Source organism: Microtus pennsylvanicus, chromosome 6 (genome assembly GCF_037038515.1).
Source record: "Microtus pennsylvanicus isolate mMicPen1 chromosome 6, mMicPen1.hap1, whole genome shotgun sequence".
NCBI lineage: Eukaryota > Metazoa > Chordata > Mammalia > Rodentia > Cricetidae > Microtus > Microtus pennsylvanicus.
In genome coordinates this window covers 29,458,551-29,481,479 of record NC_134584.1, presented here as the reverse complement: position 1 = coordinate 29,481,479, position 22,929 = coordinate 29,458,551, and the positions used below count along the sequence as shown (strand labels likewise).

Sequence of the window (22,929 nt, the reverse complement as noted above, 5' to 3'; positions counted from 1 at the left end):
GAAGGTTGGAGGCTGACAGGAAGACACAAGCAAGGTGAAATGCGTAGCTAGTCCATAGAGGCCGTGAGAGCTTGTGTAAAGACAAGTCAGGTCTGTGGCTTAGACCTCCGCCCAAGGTGTGCGGAGATGCTGGTTCTTCCTAACATATGATTCGGGGAAGTTACTTCATCTTTCTGTTTCAGCATTCCTGTCAGCAGAATGAGGTCACGGAAGAGTTGTGAAGATTAAACAGAAAAACAAACATAAAGCAGGAGGGACGGTGCTCGGCGGTGACAGACACTTAATAAGCAATAGCGGCTTATCGAAGATGACAAATAGGTTCCGGGCTGTGCTGAACTCAGCAGGCACTTATTAAATGGCAGTGACAGACAGTGCCACCACCACCATCATGACAGTGTTGTTTTGTCGGAGCCGGTGTCCTGCTTTATGGAGCTGTTCCGAAGCGCCAGCCTTCAGATTAAGGGGCAAACAGGAAACGAACCAGAAAAAGTCAAAAGCAAAAAAGTTCACCCTGAAAGACCCTGACAGGAAACAGGAGGAGCCAACATATGGTGCGGGGCTGGGAAAAATAAAATAAACAACCCACCATGTGAATATACATTTCAAATTACATCTCATTTTCTTCTGCATCTTGTCTCCAGCCAGTTGGGAACACACAGATGTGCCATGTTTATTTGTAAAGTTTTATTGAGATTACAAAAATGTCACCCTTGAATGCTATGAAGAAAAGAATAGTGGAGGGTTGGGGGGGGGCGGTCAGGTGGCTGATTTCACTGAGGGAAGAAGTGGAATGTGTCTGGGATGGACCCTTTCCTCAAATGCCTGCCTTTCTGGAAAGGAGATACCATGCTACTGAAGCAGTGCACACAGAAAACACTCGAGAATGCCAACAGAAACCTTTGTTATTATATTTGGAAGTATATACAGCAAGCCAGAAATCGATTTGCATTTCCCCAAAGCCCCAAACACCCCAGTGACTACATGGAATACTCACAATGATTACGGTATCCTGGCTAACAGATACATTATGTGACCGCTCTTGGAGGGACTTGTCTGAACCAACCTCGGAGACAAACACCTTGAAAAGAAGGAGAAACCCTGGTGAGAACAGAGATAACATTTCCCTAAGATCAAAGGTTCATAAACAGAAATGTGGGGGTATTGAGGTATGTCCCCTTGCCCCATAAGTACTAAGTTTCTGGGAATAAAGGGTAGTTTCTGGAAGGGTCATAAGCTTGCTCAGGCATGGAGAAAGACTCCTACAGTGAGGAAGGATGGGTAGAGTTGGGCTCAGCTCATCCCTCTTCCCCCAAAATATAACCTTCATGCGGCACTCATTTCCCATGCTTGTAGATGAGTCCTTGTCTTTGCTCATTTTATGTCAACTTGACAAAAGACAGCAGTAATTTCAGCAAAGTGAACCTCCATTGAGAAAATACCCCTGCAAGATTGACCCCGGGCAAGCCTGTGCATTTTCTTTTTTGACAATTGCTGTGGTTGGGCCCGGTTCACTCAGGGTGGTGGTTATGGGTACTGGAAGAAAGCAGGTTGAGCAAGCCAGTAAGTAGCACTCGTCCATGGTCCCTACTTCAGTTTCCATCTCCAGGTTCTGCCCTGCTGAGTCCCCACCCTGATTTCCCTCAGTGATGGAGAGTGACCTGAAAGTTGCAAATTGGAATAAACCCTTTCCTTCTCAAGTTGCATTTGGTCACGGTGTTTTATTGCTCAGACAGTCTCAAGAAGAGATTGCCACTTTAAGAAGACCAGAAGGCATGGACCATGAACAACAGTCTCTCTTCTTCAGTGCAACAAAGACAGTAGGGGGTGGTGGAACTCAAGTGAAATTAGCCGCTTTCTCTCCATCCCAGAGGAAATAATCAACCCCAGGGGCAGGGCTTCATGGGCTTGAGATGGCCAGCTCTCCTGGTGTCACAAAGATTTCAGAAGCCTGAAATGTCCTGATTTCTAGAGCCACCCCATCTCTAAAATCACTCTTCAGAGAAAACGTTTGGGGGCCTGTAGTAGTCCAACCTAGTTTGTAATCTTTGGTGGAAAAGCCACAGTGGCTGATCACTCCCCAGCTTCACCTGTGTGCCCCTTTAACTCAGAGCCTCACCCTGACTCCCTATGATGTCCTCTGCGTCTGCATTACTATCGAAATTTGATGGCATGCGATTGGCAGCAGAAACTTTGCGTTCTACTTGCTTTGTTTTCCTTTGCTAAATAGCAAAGACTGGAAAGGTCCCAGTGTATGAATGGTGGTACCAGCTCACAGAGGGGAGTGACACAGCTATTAACACAAGAGGGTCTATGTAAGGGGCCACAAACAGGGTGAATATTTATCATACAGAAACCAAACTCTGGATTGCTTCAAAACCTGAAGCATTTGGAGTGCTGACGTGACACCAAAACATAACAAAGTAAAATTTCACACCTGACTTCATGCGATGAGTGAAAAGTTAGATGCACTAAAATTATATAAAATTGTCTTCTGCTATATGTGTATAAGGTACACATAAACTATCATTAGATTGGGGCTTTAGCTTTGGATCCTAGCCTCAAGGTATCTAAGTATATATTAAGCAGATCCTCTGAAATCTGTCTGAAAAAAAGTCACCAGTGTAAAATATTTCTGGTCCCAAGCAGACAAGGGATATGCAACCTGTTCAGAAGGTACAAACATAGTGAAAATGGGCTCTCTCTCTCTCTCCACACATACACACACACGCACACACACACACATACACATACACACACACACACACACACACACAACACACACAGCAGAATCCACCTTGCCCCTGTACTCACCGTGTACCCAATGATGTCCCTGCCAGAATACTTTGGTTTTCTCCACTGGAGGGTGAAAGCTGTGCAGTTCAAGATTCCCATCTTGATCTCAGCAGGAGGCTCCAACTTGCCTGCCCCAGACGAAAGAGATGGTGTTAGAAGCTCCCTGTAGCCCATCTTCAGTGTTGTTTATACAAGATTTGAGTGTGTACTGACAGACAAAGATCACAGTTCAGGAAAATGAAACACGGTCCGATATACCACATCTGTCTCAGACAATCTCACTAGAATTAGACTCCTGACTCCCAACCCACTGCTGATAAAGTGGCCTGATAACTTTGATCCATCCTATAACTTGAGGTCATTAGAGATCAGCAAAGTGATATTTATAGTTCTTAGTGGGATGGGCCAAACTCTATGGCTTTCCCTTGAGAATCTGAAAAGTGTTTAATAAGACGGTCAGTTTTTAATCTACTTATAACAATTTGTTGTGTGTGCATGTTGCATACATGTATCTGCTTATATAGCTGATATAGTCTTATGTGCTGTGGGATAATACTCTTGTAAACTGTAAAGGTTTGTCATTCATATTAGTTTAATAAAATGCTGATTGGCCAATAGCCAGGCAGGGAGACTAGACTAAGCAAATTCTAGGAAGAAGAAAGGCAGAGAGGCAGTCATCAGCTAGATGGAGAAGAAGCAAGATGAGAATGCCTTACTGAGAAAAGATAACAAACCATGTGGTTAAACACAGATATGAAGTATGGGTTGATTTAAGTTGTAAGAGGTAGTTAATAGTAAGTCTGAGTTAATGAGCCAAGCAGTTTATAGTCAATATAAGCCTCTGTGTGTTTCTTTGGGACTGAACAGCTGCAGGACTGGGCAGGACAGAAACTTCTGTCTACACTTATGGGTTGTTTTGAAAATATGTTCTGTAAAGGTCAGTTTTAATAATCATCTTAACACAATCTAGAATCACCTGAGAGTCTCAATGAAGGATTGTCTAGACCAGGTTGACCTGTCTGCATGTTTATCATTCATTATCTTAATGATGTTAATTGAAGTGTGAAGGTTCATTCTCTATGAGTAGCACTACTCCCTGAGTTTGGATCCTGAACCATGTAGGAGTAGAGAAAAAGATGGCTAGAGAGATTGGGCAAGAGTGTCAGGAGCACTCTGCTCGGACAGAGGACCTGGGTTCAGTTATTGGCACCCAAATAGCAGTTCACAATTACCTGTAACTCCAGTTAATGGGGATTCAACACCCTCTCTGGCTTCAAGGAATACTGCAAGCATGTGGTGCACATATATTCACGCAGGCAAACACTCAAATACATCTAAATAGATAGATAGATAGATGGACAGATGGAGAGACAGACAGACAGACAGATAGATAAATGTTGAAGAGTAGAGAGAGTAAGTGAGCAAAATCATGCATACATTAAAACCCTCTGTTTTTGGACTGTGAATGTGATATGACTTGCCTGCAATAATGGACTTACCCTTGCCCTGACTTACCTGCAATAATGGAATGTAACCTGGAACTATAACCTAAATAAACCCTTTCTCCTTTAAGTTGCATTTGCCATGGTGTTTACCACAGCAACAGAAAAAGAATCTAGGGTGCTATTTTTCTTAAGCAATTTTATGACCATAAATAAGATATTTTATACTTCTAAAACTACATATAAAAGTTGTCAAAATTTAGAGAACACACACATGTAAACAATTCCATCATTCAGAAATAAGTCTGGCTAGCATTTTAGTAGACCTCTATTGGTCATAAGCAATTGAAAAAAATTATTTTATATGTGCATGATACATATAATTTTAGCTATGTATCATTTTGTTTATAATTTAGTGATTATGTATTTATACATTCATAATTTTATATTACATTTTACTTAATTTACTGTCATTAAAATCATTATTTTTAATAACTGTAAATACTCCCATACCATACTTGTTCCATAATAAGCAGTATTTTTCATTCCATTACCATTAGGCACTTTATTTCCCATAATTGAGCATTTTAAATAACATTCTATGAGGGCAGAAACCAGTTCTTTCCTATTCAGCACACAGAGTAGGAAATAATCAGAGCTCCTCCAACATCCCTCGAGTGAACGAATGCTCTAAAGTCTGACTCTCCTTGTTGACTATGGTGGGGCACACCTTTAATGCCAGCACTCAGAAAGGAGAGGCAGGTGGATCTCTGTGAGTTTGAGACCAGCCTGGTCTGCAGAGCTAGTTCCAGACCAGTCAAGGCTACAGAGCGAGACCCCGTCTTAATTTTTTTTTTTAATTTTATTTTTCGAGTGTGTCCAGATGCTATTTTTTTTAACTACTGCTTAGAATTCTGTAGCTTTATCAGTTAGACATTTGCAACTTACAGAAATCTAATGTGTCCATTTAAATGGGCCAATTTCTTACTTCTTGGGCTGTTCACCAATTTCTTATCCCCCCCTCATAACTAAGATTTTTTTTTAACTTGAGTTATATTAATGGTTTTGAAAAACTGAGGAAATTGCTCAGTTGATCTCATGTATAGTACTGTTAATTCAATATTACATACAGGTTTTTAAAATGTCTCTAGACATTTGTCACCTTGTTATTCTCATTCTTTCTTAAGCAATTAATTGCTTGGCTAATTAATCGAACCTTGTTTCACTTAGCAGGAACTAGGAGGCCAGGAGGCAGCTCCCACTTTCCCAGAGGTACCTACATTCAGGAACTTAATCTTCTCAATATTGCTGAGAATCTTACACTTCTATGGAAATCTTGAGGCTTCCTTCACCACTTTGGCAGTTTTGGGGATCAAACCTAGAGTCTTGAATATGCAAGGGAAATGCAAGATCACAAAGTGGCAGCTCAGGTTCTAAAACCCGAGTGATGGACTGGGCACGATGGCCCACGACCTTAATCCCAGCACTAGGGAGAGAGAAGCAGGCCAATCTGTGAGTTCAAAGACAGACGAGTCAACGGAATGAGTTCTAGGCCAGCTGGAATTCCATAGTGAGGCCCTGTCTCAAAAAATAACAACAAAAAAACAAAACAAAACAAACCCTTGTAAAATTAATTTTTAAGTTAAATATTTTATACTTTTTGGAGATTTTTCTTTGTGTATTTAATTTTTTAAATTGAATTATTTTTCTCATTGTCTTATAAGAAATTTTGATAAGATCTTAGCCATTAAATCAACTATATTTTCTTACTATAATTTTATTATTGGGTCTGACTGTATAATTGCCACTACAGATTCACTGCTGCGTTAAAAGATCTATGCTTAACAACCTAAAAGGTGGCCGGAAATGAGGACAATGATAGCAGAAATGGTTTAACAGTTCCTTCAGGAAATATTAAGATAACCAACAGGATAGTTACATCTGTATTCATAGGAATAGGACTTCTTGCTATGCACTGAGAAAAGTTAAAACTGACTGAGGCAGCAAGCTTGCTTAGTTAGGAAAAGGGAGTCAGTCGTCATATTTCTTGTATGTCTGTAATGGTTCAGTTCCTAAATTAGAAAACACCCTAAAATTTTCAAGAATAAAAGATAGCTATAGAAATTGATGGAAGGCCAGAGAATTGGAGTATAGTAGTTTTCCATCAACTGTTACGACAGGTAGAGAATGATGAAGATAGATGGGCAAGATAGACAGATAGATAGGTAGATGATAGATAGATAGATAGGTAGATGATAGATAGATAGATAGATAGATAGATAGATAGATAGATAGATAGATAGAGATTCAGACAGACAGACAGACAGATAGATAGATAGAGATTCAGACAGACAGACAGAGAGACAGACAGACAGATAGATAGACAGATAGATAGTAGAAAGAAAGAGAGGGGAAAGGAATGAGGCCAGAATTCTACTCTGCAGCAGAGATTCAGAACCAAGAAGCCGCTACTCTCCCACTGCCAGTACTGGTACCGTAGCTGCTTCTCCATCCAAGAGAGTAAAGGACCCTAGAATGACGAGTTCACATATTCTAGTGACCTGGCCTGGCTGCAAAACAGCAGCAGGAAAGTGGCCTCTGGCCGTTTCTTGTTCTCTATGTCTTCAGAGAGCATCTTTGATTGGTAGAACTTAGTTTATACCCAGAATGCCGACTTCAGAGGAGGTGTGTGTGTGTGTGTGTGTGTGTGTGTGTGTGTGTGTGTGTGTGATGTCATTTGTTTGTTTCCAAGCCTTTGTGTTACAGTAACAGTCCTATACAGAAAGTGAAACGGATAGGGAAAATGTCAACCTACAGGACCCATCTTGGTATCAGAAACAGAAATTCCAGCAATATGTCCTTTTCACTGTCGTATACTCTGGATAGAATTTACATCAAATATTGCTGGGCATTGGTATGACTCATATTTCATTGTCCTTTTCACTCATTTCTCTGTTCTTTATACAGATCTAACAAAGTTGAGCCTTTTAAACGTACAAGGGACTGGTAGCCAGTGAGGTCACAGGAAGGATAAAAAGATGTGAGCCCACAAACAAGTTAACAAAACACTGCAGTTGGGTTTAGGGACCTTTACTGTTGGGGAACATGTAGCAATTTTGTTGCACACAGCAAACACATGCCAGGTTCTGCCTGGTTTGTAAGAATTAGGCAGACAAAATGGGAGTGAAGGAAGGTGTCCTAGACAGAAAAAGCAACATTTACTTTCTCCTACAGTCACAGGAAGAATGTCTCCAGCACATACCCGCCAGTCTGGGATCAACAGCTGAGCACGCACGGGAGTGAGGGGAGGAAGGAATCAGACTAGCTACGGGGAACCTGCCTAGGGCCACAGAGAAAACACAATGTATGTCTCCCAAAATGACCTTTTCGTGCTGCTTACGAGGTAGGAATGTGCGTGAAAGGCAACCAGGTCAGACACCCAGACCAAATACCGAAAATATTCCTGAAGAACCTGTGACACCTGGGAAATCAAACTATAGAACGTACTTGGATTTCCAAATCCTATTTAATTTTTGGTAGAGGAAATTTCTAAGCTTCAAAGAAGCTAAAAAAAATAAATCAAAAGAAAACTAGTTGATTCTCAATCATGAAACTTTCACGATGCATTTCAAACATTACAAAAGGAAAGTTCAGACCAGGAGATTGAGGGGTAAGTAATTGCTGCTAAATGGCAGGCCATGGGATATCTTTATTATGAAAACTCATAAATATTGATGAAAAAACATACTGAAACCTTAATAAATAAGATATGAAGAAAAAACTCAAACAAGAAGTATAGCCAGTAAACACTCACAGGGAAATATTCAAATTTGTGAGTTATGAAAGAAACGATTTTTAAGAACTGAAATGTTGGCTCTGTCTATTAAAATGAGCTGAGGTGTTTAAGTGAGAGCAAGGACGACCGACGACAGTGTGAGCATTGCTTCCTCCTAGTAATCAGGTATGGCAGTGCAAATGAACACACAGGCATGGTGGGAGACCGTTTGGCAACACCAGTGGTCCCACAGCCATGACTCTGTCCTGTCTTTTGGTTCCTCGAAGTGTAATGAGCCCGTCTGAGGGGGACAGTCTTAAAACAAGAGAAGGCCTCTTCAGCAAAATACTTTACATAGCACCTCTCAGGGTACAGAGACCCCGTAAGTAAGGATCTAAATGGCAGAAACAGGACACAACTAGATGACATCATCCAAATGGACTGTGGACAAACATGCGCATGGGATTGCATCAACACATGTGCCACCTTGGACTGGCTTTTCAAACAGAAAAAAAGACGTTAGTGAGAAACTCGTAAATCCAGATAAAGTCTGTGGCTTCCTTGATGGAATTATGCTTTTGCTAAATGAGATTTGATAAAAGTGTACCACAGCTATGGAGGAGTTAGCTTGAGGGGAAACAGGGTCAAGTTATGAAGGGATTCTCTCTATTACCTTGGGAACGCCTCTATAAACCTGAATTTATGTTCATCTGAAAGCATATGGAGAGAACAAGGCAGGGGTTCGGCCTTGTTCATGCCTGTAATATATAGTGTAAATTTTAGACTATATATTTTTACACTGTGTTTTAAAATAATATAGTGTAAAACTTAAGAAATGTGCCCAGATGACCATAGTACTTATGATGAATTTGTTTGAAAAATAATTTGACTGCAAGAGAAAAAGATTGATTGTGACATTTAAAGCAGATGAGATTAAAAACTATTTATTTCCCTATTTTCTTCTGTTTGACAAGCTTTACACAATGTCGTCATATTGGTTTCTCACATTGTAGAGAAATTCATTTCAAAAGAAATTCATTTTTGTATTCAAAGGTCAGAACTGTGGGGTTAGGAGTCAAGCCGAGACCCTGGGTTATGGAGGAAATCTCTGAGGTAGCGCTAAGTGTGCACTGGCCAGTTAGAGCACATAGAGCTGCCGTTTGCCTGCAGTCTACCTGCTTCGACTTAACAGCAAGGCTACATATAGTTTGCAGTTAATAATGCAGATTAGCTCTCAACAACAAAAGAAAGTAGACCTACATCATCTTACATTCTCATGCCTCATGTCAGCCATCACAGCCAGCTCAAGATAACCAGGAAGGAGGCTTCCAGGGACATAAAAATGTCACAGGAAATTGCCTACCGACTGTGACTGATCCTCTGTCGGGGAGTGGCTGGCTGCAAAGGACATGATACCTGCTGTCCTTGCTTCTTGTTATCCAGTGGCGGGCTATAAGTAAACAGAAGTTTGCATGATCTTTCCTACTCTGTCCTACCTTCACTAAGGAAGTTCTCAGGAGTGAGGTCTCACAGATGTGCCTGTCTCCTTGGACTCCTAATCCCAAGGGAGGGTTGTCAACATCGGGGTTCACAGAAGGTGACAAGAGGTGAAGGCACGGAGGATAACTTGGTTAGGTGTCACTGGGTTCAGGGGTAGAGCAGCAGGTCTCACCCACAGGGCGGTGGTTTCACATCCCCATGAAAGTTATGAACTAGGAATTGGTGGGTCAATGCTTCCAGCAACCTGTCCATACATCTGACTATAACATATTTTCTCTGAGACTGGGAAGACAGCTCTGTAGTTAAGAGCGCTTGTTGTCCTTGCAGAAGACCAAGGTTTGGTTCCCAACATCCACATGGGACATCTCACAACAACCCATAACTCCAGTTGTAGGAAGTCTGATGCCTTCTTCTGGCCTCCGTGGGCACCTCCATACACATGGTACACAGATACACACACAGGCCCACATATAAAATAAAAATAAATGGATAAAAATGGAAGATATTTTTCTCTTTCACCACACAACTAGCATCCATAGAACACTGAAATTTTTGTTACGTATTACAATTTTATTTTTCAGATTTCTCTAAAAATAAAGGCTAAACAAATACAGATAAAACTCCATGTTCCATTGCTGCCCCCTTCCATTCTCCCTCCCAGAGACAGCGACTATTCTGCTCTTCTCCTGCAAGTCTGTGTTTCACACAATTGTTGATTATTTCTTTAATCTACTTTTTATTGGAAACAGCTAAATTGTCCATCAGTAAAGGGACAGATATGGCTACCCAGGCAATGACCCGGTACCATGCCATGCAAACATTCATTTAAAAGGAGAGAGGTTGAAAGAAAGGGAGAGACAAGAGTGAGAAAAAGAGATTTAAAATCTTTGGGAAAAATTAAAGTACTGAAAACATAGTCAACTCCTATTTGCCCCTCATGGCTGGCCAGAAACCATGTTTTCTAGATCTAATGCCGCTTGCCCATGTGTGTGGTTTCCAAAGACTCTTTGTTGCTATATTCAGCTCCCTTTACCCTTCTGGCTAGTGTTCTTCCCCTCAGCCTGCAAGCATTTGCTCGAGCATCAAAGAGACTTGTAGCTCAGACCTCTGCACAACCCACCATGTCTGCTGGAAGTTAATTCATCTCGCACCTTTCCTGGGTTGAGGTGGGCATTATTCTACTTTTTTTGGGTCAAGAAAGAGAGTTGTATGGTCTAGGGATGTAAGATCTTACCAAAGAGACAGAAAGAGGTACCGTGAGAAATAAAGTCTGAGTATTCTTCCCACCCCATCTCTCCTGCCTCACTCTGTGTGATTCCATGCGATTTATGATTCTTTTGCCCACCCCCCCCATTCAGCTCCCACTTTTCTCCACCCATCTCTTCTATGTATATTCTGTGGCTTTCTATTGGCCTCCTCTAGCCCAGCCCCTTGTGCCCCAGAAACAGTCCTCTGTGCCCCAGTAAAGTAGGACCAGATGTCAAGTGGGGTGCCTGGCTTTGCCATGTTTCTTTTCAGCTAGAGTACCACCTATGCCCCTGGGACTTTCCATCACCACTTGCCATGACTTCCAGAACACAGTTGCATTATCCCCATCAACCTCTTTTTATACAAGCTCCCTTCAACCCTGTGATGGGAGCAGCACTGCCAAGTATTCAGGGCTAGCAATTTTGGCCAGCCACCTCTTTGCTATCCCCATCGTAAGGATTTTCACCCCTATGGAATAGGTTAAGTGATGACAGTCTTTCCCCCCTTCTTTTAGTTCAAGAAGCAGTTGACTACATGTGTTTGGGAAAAAGGATAGGATTTTGGGGCTTGTATACAGGACATACAAACAGCTGCTAGAAGAATTAGAGACATCCCAAGCCATGTCTGAGCACTGAGCATGACCTCTCTCTGAGTTTGTTTGACATGTTCAAGAGGGCAGGGCAGACTTCAGCTGTGTTCTTTGAAGCTGTATTTGCTGCTCAAGAGCATTGCTGACAGGGAGATTTGGTGACTCCTGGGGTATGGAAGGGCAGGCTACAGGAAGGGGTGAGGCAGCCCATGGTGTCAGTCCTGAGATAGAGATAAACTCCAGTCAGGAAAGCATAGGATCTGGAAGGCCCGGAGAAAGCTCCAGGCAAAGGGAAGACACGGGCCTGTATAGCTTCAGAGGCAAGAAGGTGTCTAGAGTAAGGTCTTCACAGCAACAGCAGGGCACAGTATCCCTTCTCTAGAGCTCCTCCGGCTACAACTGAGACCCTGTTCCCATCTCTGCATTCTCTGTGTCATCAAAGCCGAAGACAGACTTTATGTAAGGCATCCAAAAGCCAGGGTTGGCTCTCCGAGAGCTCTCCGAGAAGCAGCAAGAGTTTGATCTCAATTAGGCTGAGAGCTTGTCTGTTATGGTGAGGACATAACACGAGTACTCCCGCCACATTAAAAGCCCTCCCACGATGAGCCACTCACATGTGGGACAAACAAGATCCAAGCAGTTAAACAAAAAATATTTTCCATTTCAACAATAATGGTTATGGATGATGAAATTGTCATGTATAGAAAAGTAGTGCTGAGGAACTGGTATAAACGAGCACCATCCACTAATCAAGCGTGCCATGAACACAGCCCTAAAGCTGTGTTCTTGTAAGCTGAGAGCTGCATCTCCAAAGAGATAACGAAATAAAAGCCTCTTCTTTGCCGGGAGGAGCTGTATTTCTGAGACTCCTTCTCTGGAAGGTAAGCACACACACACACACACACACACACACACACAAACACACGCACACACACTGTATTAGGATTTCTTTTTTTTTTTTGCATTGGAAACTTCCAAATAATTAGATCAATTTCTTTTGGTAATTTTATTTTGTAAAGTACTTTAACTTACTAAACAAAATTCATCTCTGATTCAATTAGTTTTGCAATACAATTCATAAAAACATTTCAAAATGCAAACCAAAATATAGTCTGTGACAGAAATGCATGGCCAGCTCTCCAGTTATTTGATTTTCATGAAGCGAACCATGCTAATAGCCACGGATGCAGTGAAAAGTGCCTGGCTAACTAAAAATAACAAATTCTAAAAAAGAAAACAAAACCTGCATTTGTGTCTTTTGAAGCATGCTCTATTGTTGTTACTCCCTTACTACAGTAGCATCGTAAGGATGTGATGAAATCCCCCCACAGACGATGTTTCCAAGCTAATGCCTGCAAGGAAGCAGAAGTATATGGCTTTAATGTATAGAACCATGGTTGCTCTACTCATGCCAGGATTTGGGCAAGAGGTCTTGTCTGGCAGAACCCTATGGGCCTGTTTGTGAGGCAGTCCATTCCTGCCAAATCCAGGCTTCCCCTTGAAGTCCACCATTACAAAGTCTAACACCAAGATTCCGGTCATTGTTCTGGAGTGTGGGTTGACAGGTTAGGATATGGACTGAAGCATCCATGGGTAAGTGTGCACGTGCATGCCCTCCAAACAGGAATGGGAGTGGGGCTCTAGCTAGACTCTCACACTGTCTAAGAAAGCAAACAAGAAGGTTGGACATCTCTACCATGCATACCTATCACCATACACATGCATGCACACATGCATGCACACACACATACAGGTGCACGTGCACACACACACACACACACATGCCCACAAGCACACACATACACCAAATTACACACACATTACACAGAGATACATAAATGCTTATAAGCAGCATGCCCATCCTTCCCTACAATTCTAAATTCATGTACCAACTGGGGAGGGCAGAGAAGTACAGACTATGAACCCTGCCAATGACATTTGGACAAGATCGCAGCATAGACGCTTTGCTGGCTGTTAATTTCAACCTATGGCCAGTGGACCAAACTCACCCAAGGATAATTGTGACTGTGTCCCAACACAAAATTACAAACTTACTTAAAACTTGGAGATTATTTGCCTCAGTGGCTCACAAATGCACCAAATGTCCAACATTGCAGGCTAGAGCCCTCACTTACACCTTTTATATTTCCTCCCATTTACCACATAGCCGGAACACCAGGGCACACTGTCAAGTCCCCTTCTCTCTTCTATTCCAGATGGACTCTCTATTGTAAGCTTCATGAGGTCAGGGACATTTGGGACTCCCTCTAGCCTTCTTCAAGCCTGTGTGCTTCCTACTGGGTTCTAGCACAAAGTAGACTCCTTTAAGAGAAGCATTCCTGATTTAGTGGTAGCAGAAAAAAGCCATGAGGTTTTGAAACAGTGGCTTTCTGACTCTTTCTGGAGGTCCGGCTATGGAGCATTAAGTGGGGTTGGTGAGCAGAGTGTTACAACTTGCTTAATGGCAACACAGACCTGCTGTAACCCAACCCTGGATCTGGGGCAGAGAGAATGGCTCTCAGAGGCATTGAACGGACTTCCTCCAACATGTGGGGCTGGGCAGAGACAAAAGGTGAAACATCCTTAGTCATAGTAATGTCACTTAGCTTTTTAAGAAGTGCTCCTGGTCAGAAAAGGATCACAGATATGCAATAAAGACAAATTCAGATGAAAAAGACCTCTAAATGAGTCCCAGTGTTGAACAAATGTACGTAGGCTTGAGAGAGAAGAAAAAGAATATAGACATTTATAAAAGGAAGTAAATGGTTTATTAAAAAAGTCTTTAAAGAGACAGAGTACAGACAGTTATAGATTAAAAGGAATAAAAAAAATAAGCCATGTAAAGATAGAATATACACAGAGAGACTGTATTATTGTGTTTTCTTTGAACTTTTTGACTGTGAAAGAGCTAAGTAACTAATATATATACTTTAAAGGTGTCTTTTCCTCAAAATTTGGGTCTATGGATATGTTGCTTTGGAAAAAGGTTCTTTTTTATTTTTTGTTTCCACAGAGGTTGAGAACCTGTGGATTGCTTCCAGACTAATGTGGTTTGATGGACCAAGACTCCAGAAAGGTCACTATGAACACCCTTAAAAATACTTTTCCCAATAAACAGCAGGAAACAATTTGGAGAGAACTATGCCCATATTTCCAAATATTGTAAATAAATGTTTGCTTACATTTAAAGCAGAGTATGATATAGATATGAATACTTTGCATTGGTATGGATCTTGGTCTATTGATACAAATTTAAGGTCAGTTTTGTTATATGCATATTTCTGCTCTTGATTAGGTATTGTGTTTGTGCAGCTCATTTAAAAATGTAATGTAGAATTAATAAATATATGCTAATAGATAATCATCTGTAGTAGTAAAGTTTATAGTCATGGTTAGGGTTTTTTAGGTATATATAGATACATTTTTGTTAGATAGAGATTCTTTAAATATTTAAAATACCTTTAGAATATGGCATTTAAAGTGTTTTAAAAATTTAGAACTTTTCATGACAATGAGACACATCTGCTCCTGGCAGCACCAATTACTTCAAGATGAAGATGGGCATCAAAGAGGCTCCTTATGATGTTGATTAGCCATTTGGGTAAGAAACTGCTCTTGCCTGGATTGCTTGATAATATTCTGTAAAAACTGGACATGTAGGACCCACAAAGAAATGACTGATGAACTTGCCTTAATGTGAGACTGTCCTTCGGAGTTCCTGCTTCATGAAAGAGTCTGCTAGACATTCTGCAGGACACAGAAAAATGTGACTGACAAACTACCAATATAGGCAAAACTGTCTTTGACATTTCCTGCTTCATGGAAAGTCTGTAAAATACTATGGTCCTGTAGGCTGAAGATGGATGCCCCAATGGTACAGAAAAATTTGGGGTGAGTATCCAGGCAGTGATATGTCTCTGTCAATTCTAGAGTTTTTGAATGTACTTCCTGTTAACTTAGGTAATATTATATCCTTCTGGAGTCTTTGATGGAGTTGAAGAATAGATACAATTATTGTTTTCCTTAGTTATGTAGAAGATAAAGTAGATATAAATATTGTAACTATAATTTTTACTTGATACCTGTTTTGTTATATGTAATTTTTCTGTGTCAAAGTTAAAACTTTTCTTTGTATTTAAACAGAAAAGGGGGAAATGATGTGGGAGGTCCTTCTATCTATGTGTTGCTTTTATTGGTTAATGAATAAAGAAACTGGCTTGGCCTGATAGGGCAGAGTAGAGGTAGACAGGGAAAACTAAACTGAATGCTGGGAGAAAGAAGGCAGAGACAGAGAGAAGCCATGTAGCCCTGCTGGAGACAGACACCAGATGGAACCTTGATGGTAAGCCACAGCCATGTGGCGATACACTGATTAATAGAAATGGGCTAAAATAATATGTAAGAGGTAGCCAATAAGAAACTAGAGCTAATAGGCCAAGCAGTGATTTAATTAATACAGTTTCTGTGTGGTTATTTCAGGTCTGAGCTGCCGGGTGGCCAGGAAACAAACAAGCAACCTCATACAACATCAGAGTTTTTCACATATACAAGTTTTCTCATAGTCTTCCTTCTACAACACAGAGGCTGTCATAGTCCATGAAGGCAGCCATAACAAAATACCATAAACTGGGTAACTTAAAAACAACAGAAATGTGTTTCTCATAACTATACACTGTGGAGTCCGTGGTTAAGTCATGGCAGGCATGGTGTCATTTTGGGAACTTAGTTTCAACATATAAATCTGGGGGAGTCAAGAATTCACTGTACAGTAAGGCTAATTCTCTCATCAGGGCTGAGCCAGGCTAGCCATCTATTGCATACAATGAAATGAGATGAGAAGAGAATGCCACATTTGACAAACCTAAATTACATGTCACTATGAAAAGAATAACCCATTTGAAAAGCATCAATGTCCCGAAAGACAAAAACAAACTGAGCACCTGCCACTGACAGCATTAAAGAGATTGTAACATCAAAAGGCAGAGTGGGATCCTCATTGGATTCTGGGGTAGAAAAAAAGGTACTGGGAAAATAGGTAGCATTTGAATAATAACTCACTGTGGATAATAGTGCTGCATCGATGCTAATTTCTTAGAGCTGATAACTGATCACCATGGTAATGTAAGACATCTACATCAGAAGATGCTGAATGAAGGCTCTATGGAAACATTACTGTGTTAAGTCTGAAATCTACCTGAAATACACACTTGTGTAAATGGGAAATGGCTTGAAAAGAAAAATGAGCAAAGAGGAAATAAGTATCATTCTTTTTGACATCACGACCCCAGGAAGCGACTCTGGTTGCCCAGGCAGAAGCCTTCTTATCTGGCTACCTGGAGCAGAATGTTCAAGCTGAAAAAAACAAAACCACAAAGTCATCCAGCACAGAGGACAGATGGAGCTCCCGAGGCACCACCCTTGGCTAGGCAGCTGCTAGCAATTGATGGTCAGGGGTGGGAGGGGCTACTTTTCCTTAGGTGTATGCCCGCTGGTGCATTCCTCATGGCCCCGGGAATGGCCCTACAGGCATGCACACATGGACAGCACTAATTAGACTCAGTGGCCTCAAAAATTATAAAAGCTAAAGAAGGGAGACGTGAGATGTGACGGCTAATTCTGGGAGGAGCTGGAGCTGGTGAGGGCTCACCATGATGATGATACACTATATACATGGGTAAAAATTTCAAAAATTTAGAAAATATTTACAAGAACACAAAACTGATGCATTCTCCAAGTGCCACTCACAACAGTAGACGGCCACACCAAGTCTTTGGTAAGCAGTTTTCCTTCTTTTTCCTATCTAAAATTGAGGATAATCCCCCTCCCCTGTTTTTTACATCCAATACTGGCTCCTGGTAAGACATGTAGCACTGGAAGAATGCTGGGAACCTAACCTAAAGAACATCTACCCACCCTTGCTTTTTTCCCAACTCGTGTGTGTGTGTGTGTGTGTGTGTGTGTGTGTGTGTGTGTGTGTGTGTGAGAGAGAGAGAGAGAGAGAGAGAGACAGAGACAGAGACAGAGACAGAGACAGAGACAGAGACAGAGAGAAGAGACAGAGACAGACAGAGAGAGAGGTCTCACTATGTAGTCTTGACTGGCCTGGAACTCACTCTATAGACCAGACTGGCCTCAAGCTCATTGAGATCCACCAGTCTCTGCTGAGTGCTAGGATTAAAGGTGTGAGCCACCATGACCAACCCCCAGCCTTCTCTTGTGGCCCCTTCTTGGCAAAGCCAGGGTCGTCGAGAGCATAGAGCCCAACCATCGGTAAACCACACAGCATGGCTTATCACACAATTGCAAAGGGCTCAGGACTCGTTGTTTTTAGAGAATAAAGATTATGATGTGGAAAGGAAAGCACCCACCTCCTTTAACCCCGAAAGCTGCTGGCTTTAAAAATTCCCAGTAAGTTTACAAGTCTGGCCCACAAAATTGTTTAGAATGATCTCCTGGCAACCACCTCCACTGATGTCGTCTTGACATTTTATGAAGTGAGCACTCAAGCCCACAAGATGCACTTGGGAAAGTAGAAAATAGATTCTTCCTCCTAGTAAACACAAACTGCTAGACAAGAGATGCTGCACGGTAAGAGGCCTCCACGCCTACTGTAGCCTGCTTTCTCCCAAGCAGTTCAGCAACTGGGAGCTTCAGGAGATGACACATAGCTGGGCTGCTGCTCTCCTCTACCTGCGCGGCTGCACACAAATATAATGCACATGTCCCTTTTCAACTCTCTGCATTTGAAATGCAGGCATCAGTATACCTGCTTTCCAAATGAGGAAATCAAAAACACACACACACACACACACGACAAGTTCAAGATCGTAGAAGATGAAGCCAAGATTTTACCACAGACTCTCTCACTCCAAAACAGATATCTGCAATTACTTCCAGGTTCATGTGATAAAATGACATCACAGCTGTTGCAAAGAACAGATTTACTGCATGGGTAGCGGCTGCCAGCAGAAGTCATATTAAATATATAACTTATTCACTTGGCCCATGGACCAAAGAACACTTTGGTGTTTTATCCCCAGATAAAACAGTTTTGGGGTTCAAGTGCAAGACTTTTCTTCCCAGAGAGTAACAAGTAGGGGGCAGTTTAATTGGACTTCATGCCAATGAAGTAATGGTAATCAGGGTGGGTGGAGTCATGAAGAGAGAACGTGGGTTCCAGAAGGTCACAGAATGTCATAAAAACTAGCTTGCAATATGGATGCAAAAAGAGATGCTACGTTTTTATAAAACGGCCTACGTCACAAAAGCATCGACGTGAAGAACAGTAAAGGTGCGCCGAGCACTTAGCACTGAGACAGACGCAAGCCTTTCAACTACAGTTTTCAGAGATTTAGATATGTTCACTTGACAATCCTCTAACAGCTCGTAGGCAGGCACTGTCTTACTTTAGGTGTGAGGAAGGTAAGGAGCAGAGAAGGCAGGACACTGCCTCAAGTCGTGAAGACAGACAAGCAGTGTGGTGGTTTGCTGACAGATGTCCCCCGTTGGTTCAGGTGTATGAACACTTGGTTTTAGACGGTGGCATTGTCTGGGGAGGTGTTGCAACCTTGCTGGAAGAATTACATCACTAGAGGTGGATTTGGGGGATTTATAGCCTCGTCCTACTTAAATTTGCTCTCTCTCTCTCTGCTTCCTGTTTGTAGCAGAAGATGTGGTTCCTGGGCTTTCTGCTCCTGCCATCATGTCTGCCATTTGCTGCCGTTCCTCACTGCCAGAATGGAGCCTTATCCCACTGCAATTGCAAGCTAAGATAATCCCTTTGGGCTATAAGTTGTCTTGGATATGATATTTTATTGCGGCAACAGAAAAATAACTAATACAAACAGAGGCCTTCTAGAGACGGGCACCAGGGAGAGAGGTACTGGGCTTTTGTGGGATCTGTTTGTTTGCTTGTTTGTCTTTTGTTGTCTAACAAGGGATGGAGACCAGATAGACACAGGGGCCAGTGAACCACACAAACACCTACGGCAATGGCAACATTGTAGAAATCCTAGAGAAGACTTAGTGTGGCTCTCTGCCCGAAGTCAGAGTTCAAGATGAACGTAGTTGCCCAGAAAACGGGAAAACCTATAGTCTATAGAGTAATAAAAGTCAATAGACACTTGAAGGACCGGAGTCTGTGCTTAAGTGATTTGTATGTGTTTTCTCCACCAGTCTTCACAAGAAGCCTGTTTTACACACAGGGAAAATGAGGTTGGCAGAGATAACAACAGTTTCCCCACTGGAAGACACGGCCTGTTCTCTAGCTACGGGTGACAGGTAGGATTGAGGCAGGTTGTACTAAGAAACTAACCATATCTCCTCTTTGGTTGAAGGGGGCACTGACTTCTGACATCTGGTTTCATGCTATCTGTGTCATGTTTGCCCCATCAAGGGCAAGGTTGTTCTCACAATTAACTAAGAAAGTATAATAGGACTATCTCACGAAATAACTTTTTTAAGACAATGTGAACAGAATAATATACATTTGTGAGATGAATGGTGTTATCATCTGTGATTGGCAGAGGTGGCAGAATATTGGGTTGTCCATCAGGATTAAGGTTTCAATGAAAAATGAAATGAAATCAGCGTAACTGAAATGATGAGACGAGAGGATCTATTTTCTGACACAAGCAAATCATGTCAGGGTGTCAGAGAAGAGAGGAGCCATTAAGATTGAAATCACTGTGATGATAACTCCCGAGCTGGAAAATCGATACCCAGTCAATGAGATGTGAGATCTGCCCTGCTACTTTAAAGAGATATGCTTGAGTAATTTACAAGGTTAAAGCATCCTGCATGTGCCCTGGTGTCCTAGCGAGTATCTATCTTAATTATCTAATTTAATTTAAGTATCTGATGATTCATGATATACCAACTAAGTATGTTGACTCATCTGTTACCAGTCAGGATAGGCTAAGTGGTGCTGCTCTAACAAATGAGTCCCAAGCACCATGGCTTAAAACAAGAGGGATTCGTGACATTTTACAAACCACTGAGGGTTGGCTCTGGCTCTCTTCCCATTCTGTCCCCACCAGGGAGCCCAGACCAGTATTTGGAGCAAGGTGAAACTCACTTTCTATTCAAGCTGTTTCCAAGTAGTGACAAAAGTGACTATTAGCTCACCTCAGATTGAACAACGCTAGTCATGGGATTCACCTGAATTTGGTTGATCACCGTTGAGCATTAACAATAACAGTCTATCGATGTTTGAAGACCACAAAACACAAGAAAATCAGTCAGAAAATTAAACAATAGTGGAAGCCACTTAGATCTTATACAGATGACCCTATGTTTGGAAGACACTTAGATCCTATACAGATGACCTTGTGTTTAGGAGTCACTTAGGTTCTGTGCAGGTGACCCTTCAAAGACGCATCTATGCTCCTAAGTACCTGCTTCCAATAAACAGCAATCATTCTGTGGCCTTCTCAGGCTCCACTCTGAGCAGGAAGAATGAAATCCCTAGGCATCATGTTCATACAATGTGCTAGCTCTGCTGGGCATTCTTGAAATAGTGGACTTAAAAGATCCTTCACCTATAATTAAAACACCACAGAACTGGCACAGGAATGGACAGGAAGATCAATAGAACAGGACGGATAGCCCTAGAACATATAAAAATTTAATTTATGATAAGAAAGGCATCTTGGATCAATGGAGAGTGGAAGAATTATGCCACAGATGGCATTAGGACAGTTGGTTAGCAAATTAGAAGAGAAAATCAATCTCCAGTCTTAATTCATACTCTGCACTGACATAACTTTAACTCCAGATGGATTAAAGAATTTGAGAAATAAACATTTGTAAAGTCATAAACCAGGGACATTCTCCCCAGCCACCCTCAGCCACCCCAGCAGTATTGCATTTGGTTTTCAGTCTTCAACAAAATCATACACAAAATAAGCAGATCATACAACTGTTTCCTAAAACATTTCTTATGTGAATAAGATAAAATACTATCTACAGACAAATATTTACAAACCAGTAGAAGATTAATGTTCTTTAATATGCAAAGAGCTCATGCAAAACACAGTAGAAATACGTTCAGGTCCACAGAGGGAGAATGGGCAAAGGACTTAAACAGACAAATTACCAGAAACAACAGAATTTAAACACACAAAATATTAAGAAGACATGAGTAATTAATGAAGTACAATTTTTTACTGAATCCCTGGAGGCCACTGGTTCCTGTAACTGAAACAAGGTTCTGGTCAGTTGGTTTAACAGGTAAAGGCACTTTCTACCAGGCTGTTGACTGAGTTCAATTCTCAGCACCTACACGGTGGAAGGAGAGAACGAACTGCACAAAGCTGCCCTCCAACTTCCACATGCATATGTGAACATGTGAGCCTTAGCACATGCTCATACATGTACCCACGTGTGTATGCACACACATATAAATGAAATAAAACTAGTTGGGTTTTGTATTGTTTTGCTTTTATGTACAAAATCTCACTATGTAATTCTGCCTGGCATAAAACTTGTTATGTAGATCAGGCTAGCCTTGAACTCACAGAGATCCTCCTTGTGCCTATCTCTCCTGAAGGCTGGGATTAAAGCATGAGCCACCATGCCTGGCTGAAACAAGTTTCTAATAATGATAATTTCTATAGGAGCATTTTTGTATATTTTGGTTTAATTTGGTACAGTTATTTTGTGTTTGTGGTAGGGGAGACAGAGTTTTGTACATGCGAGGCAAGCCTTCTTCCCTGGGCTACATCCCCAGCATTTGGTTTTCTGTCACAAGGTCTCAGTGTAGCTTAGGCTGACCTCACACTTGCTCTCCCCAGCTCTTTGGTACCCAGGGCTGAGAGCACAGGAAAGCACCACCGTGCATAGTTTGGTATTACTCTTAAAAAGTCGACAGACGGTGTCAGGTCTTAAGTATAGACCAGTATGCCCAAATACTCACAATCCTCACACTCTGTACTGAAGAAATACTCTTATGTGGAAAAATAAAGTTTGTTGTATAAACATGTTCATCTCAACATAGTCATAATAAACAAAAATTCAAATGGCAAGATTCCCAGGCAAGAATGTGAAAGTGGATTCCGGTCACATATGTGCATAATGGTCTGTCACTTAAACAATGCTTATCAGAAGTTTGTAATAAGAAAGTAGAAATTATTATTTTCTGAAGTATGTGAGCAAAACAGTCTGTCTCTGAAGTGAATGTACACACAACCCATGACTGTACATATGCCACATGACTATACATAAAACATCTGACTGTATAAATGCCACATGAGTCTACATAGAGCACATGCTGTATACATTCCAGGTGAGTATAGAAAGCGTACAACACATGACTGTAAACAACAGATGGCTGTACAAATGCCACATGAGTATATATACAACACATGATTGTACACACAACATATAAATGTACAAATGCCACATGTCTACATATAGTACACGACTATACATATGCCATATGAATGTACATATAACACATAAGTATACACACAACACAAGAAGGTACAAATGCCACATGATACATAGAACACATGACTGTACATATGTCCCATGAGGGTACATACAACACATTACTGCAAGAAATATAAGGTTATACATGCAAC

The 22,929-nt window shown here is 41.4% G+C and overlaps 1 protein-coding gene across 2 annotated transcripts in view; it reads right to left on the bottom strand.

Annotated features, from left to right (window-relative positions):
- Positions 1–22,929, bottom strand: part of Egflam (EGF like, fibronectin type III and laminin G domains) — a 160,475-nt gene that overhangs the window by 93,196 nt on the left and 44,350 nt on the right. For both annotated transcript variants that reach the window (XM_075975936.1, XM_075975935.1), the window contains exons 2-3: positions 2,812–2,921; positions 995–1,078 (exon numbers count right to left, since the gene is read on the bottom strand). In XM_075975936.1, the coding sequence (XP_075832051.1) occupies positions 995–1,078; positions 2,812–2,921 (194 nt within the window). The remainder of the gene's footprint in view (positions 1–994; positions 1,079–2,811; positions 2,922–22,929) is intronic.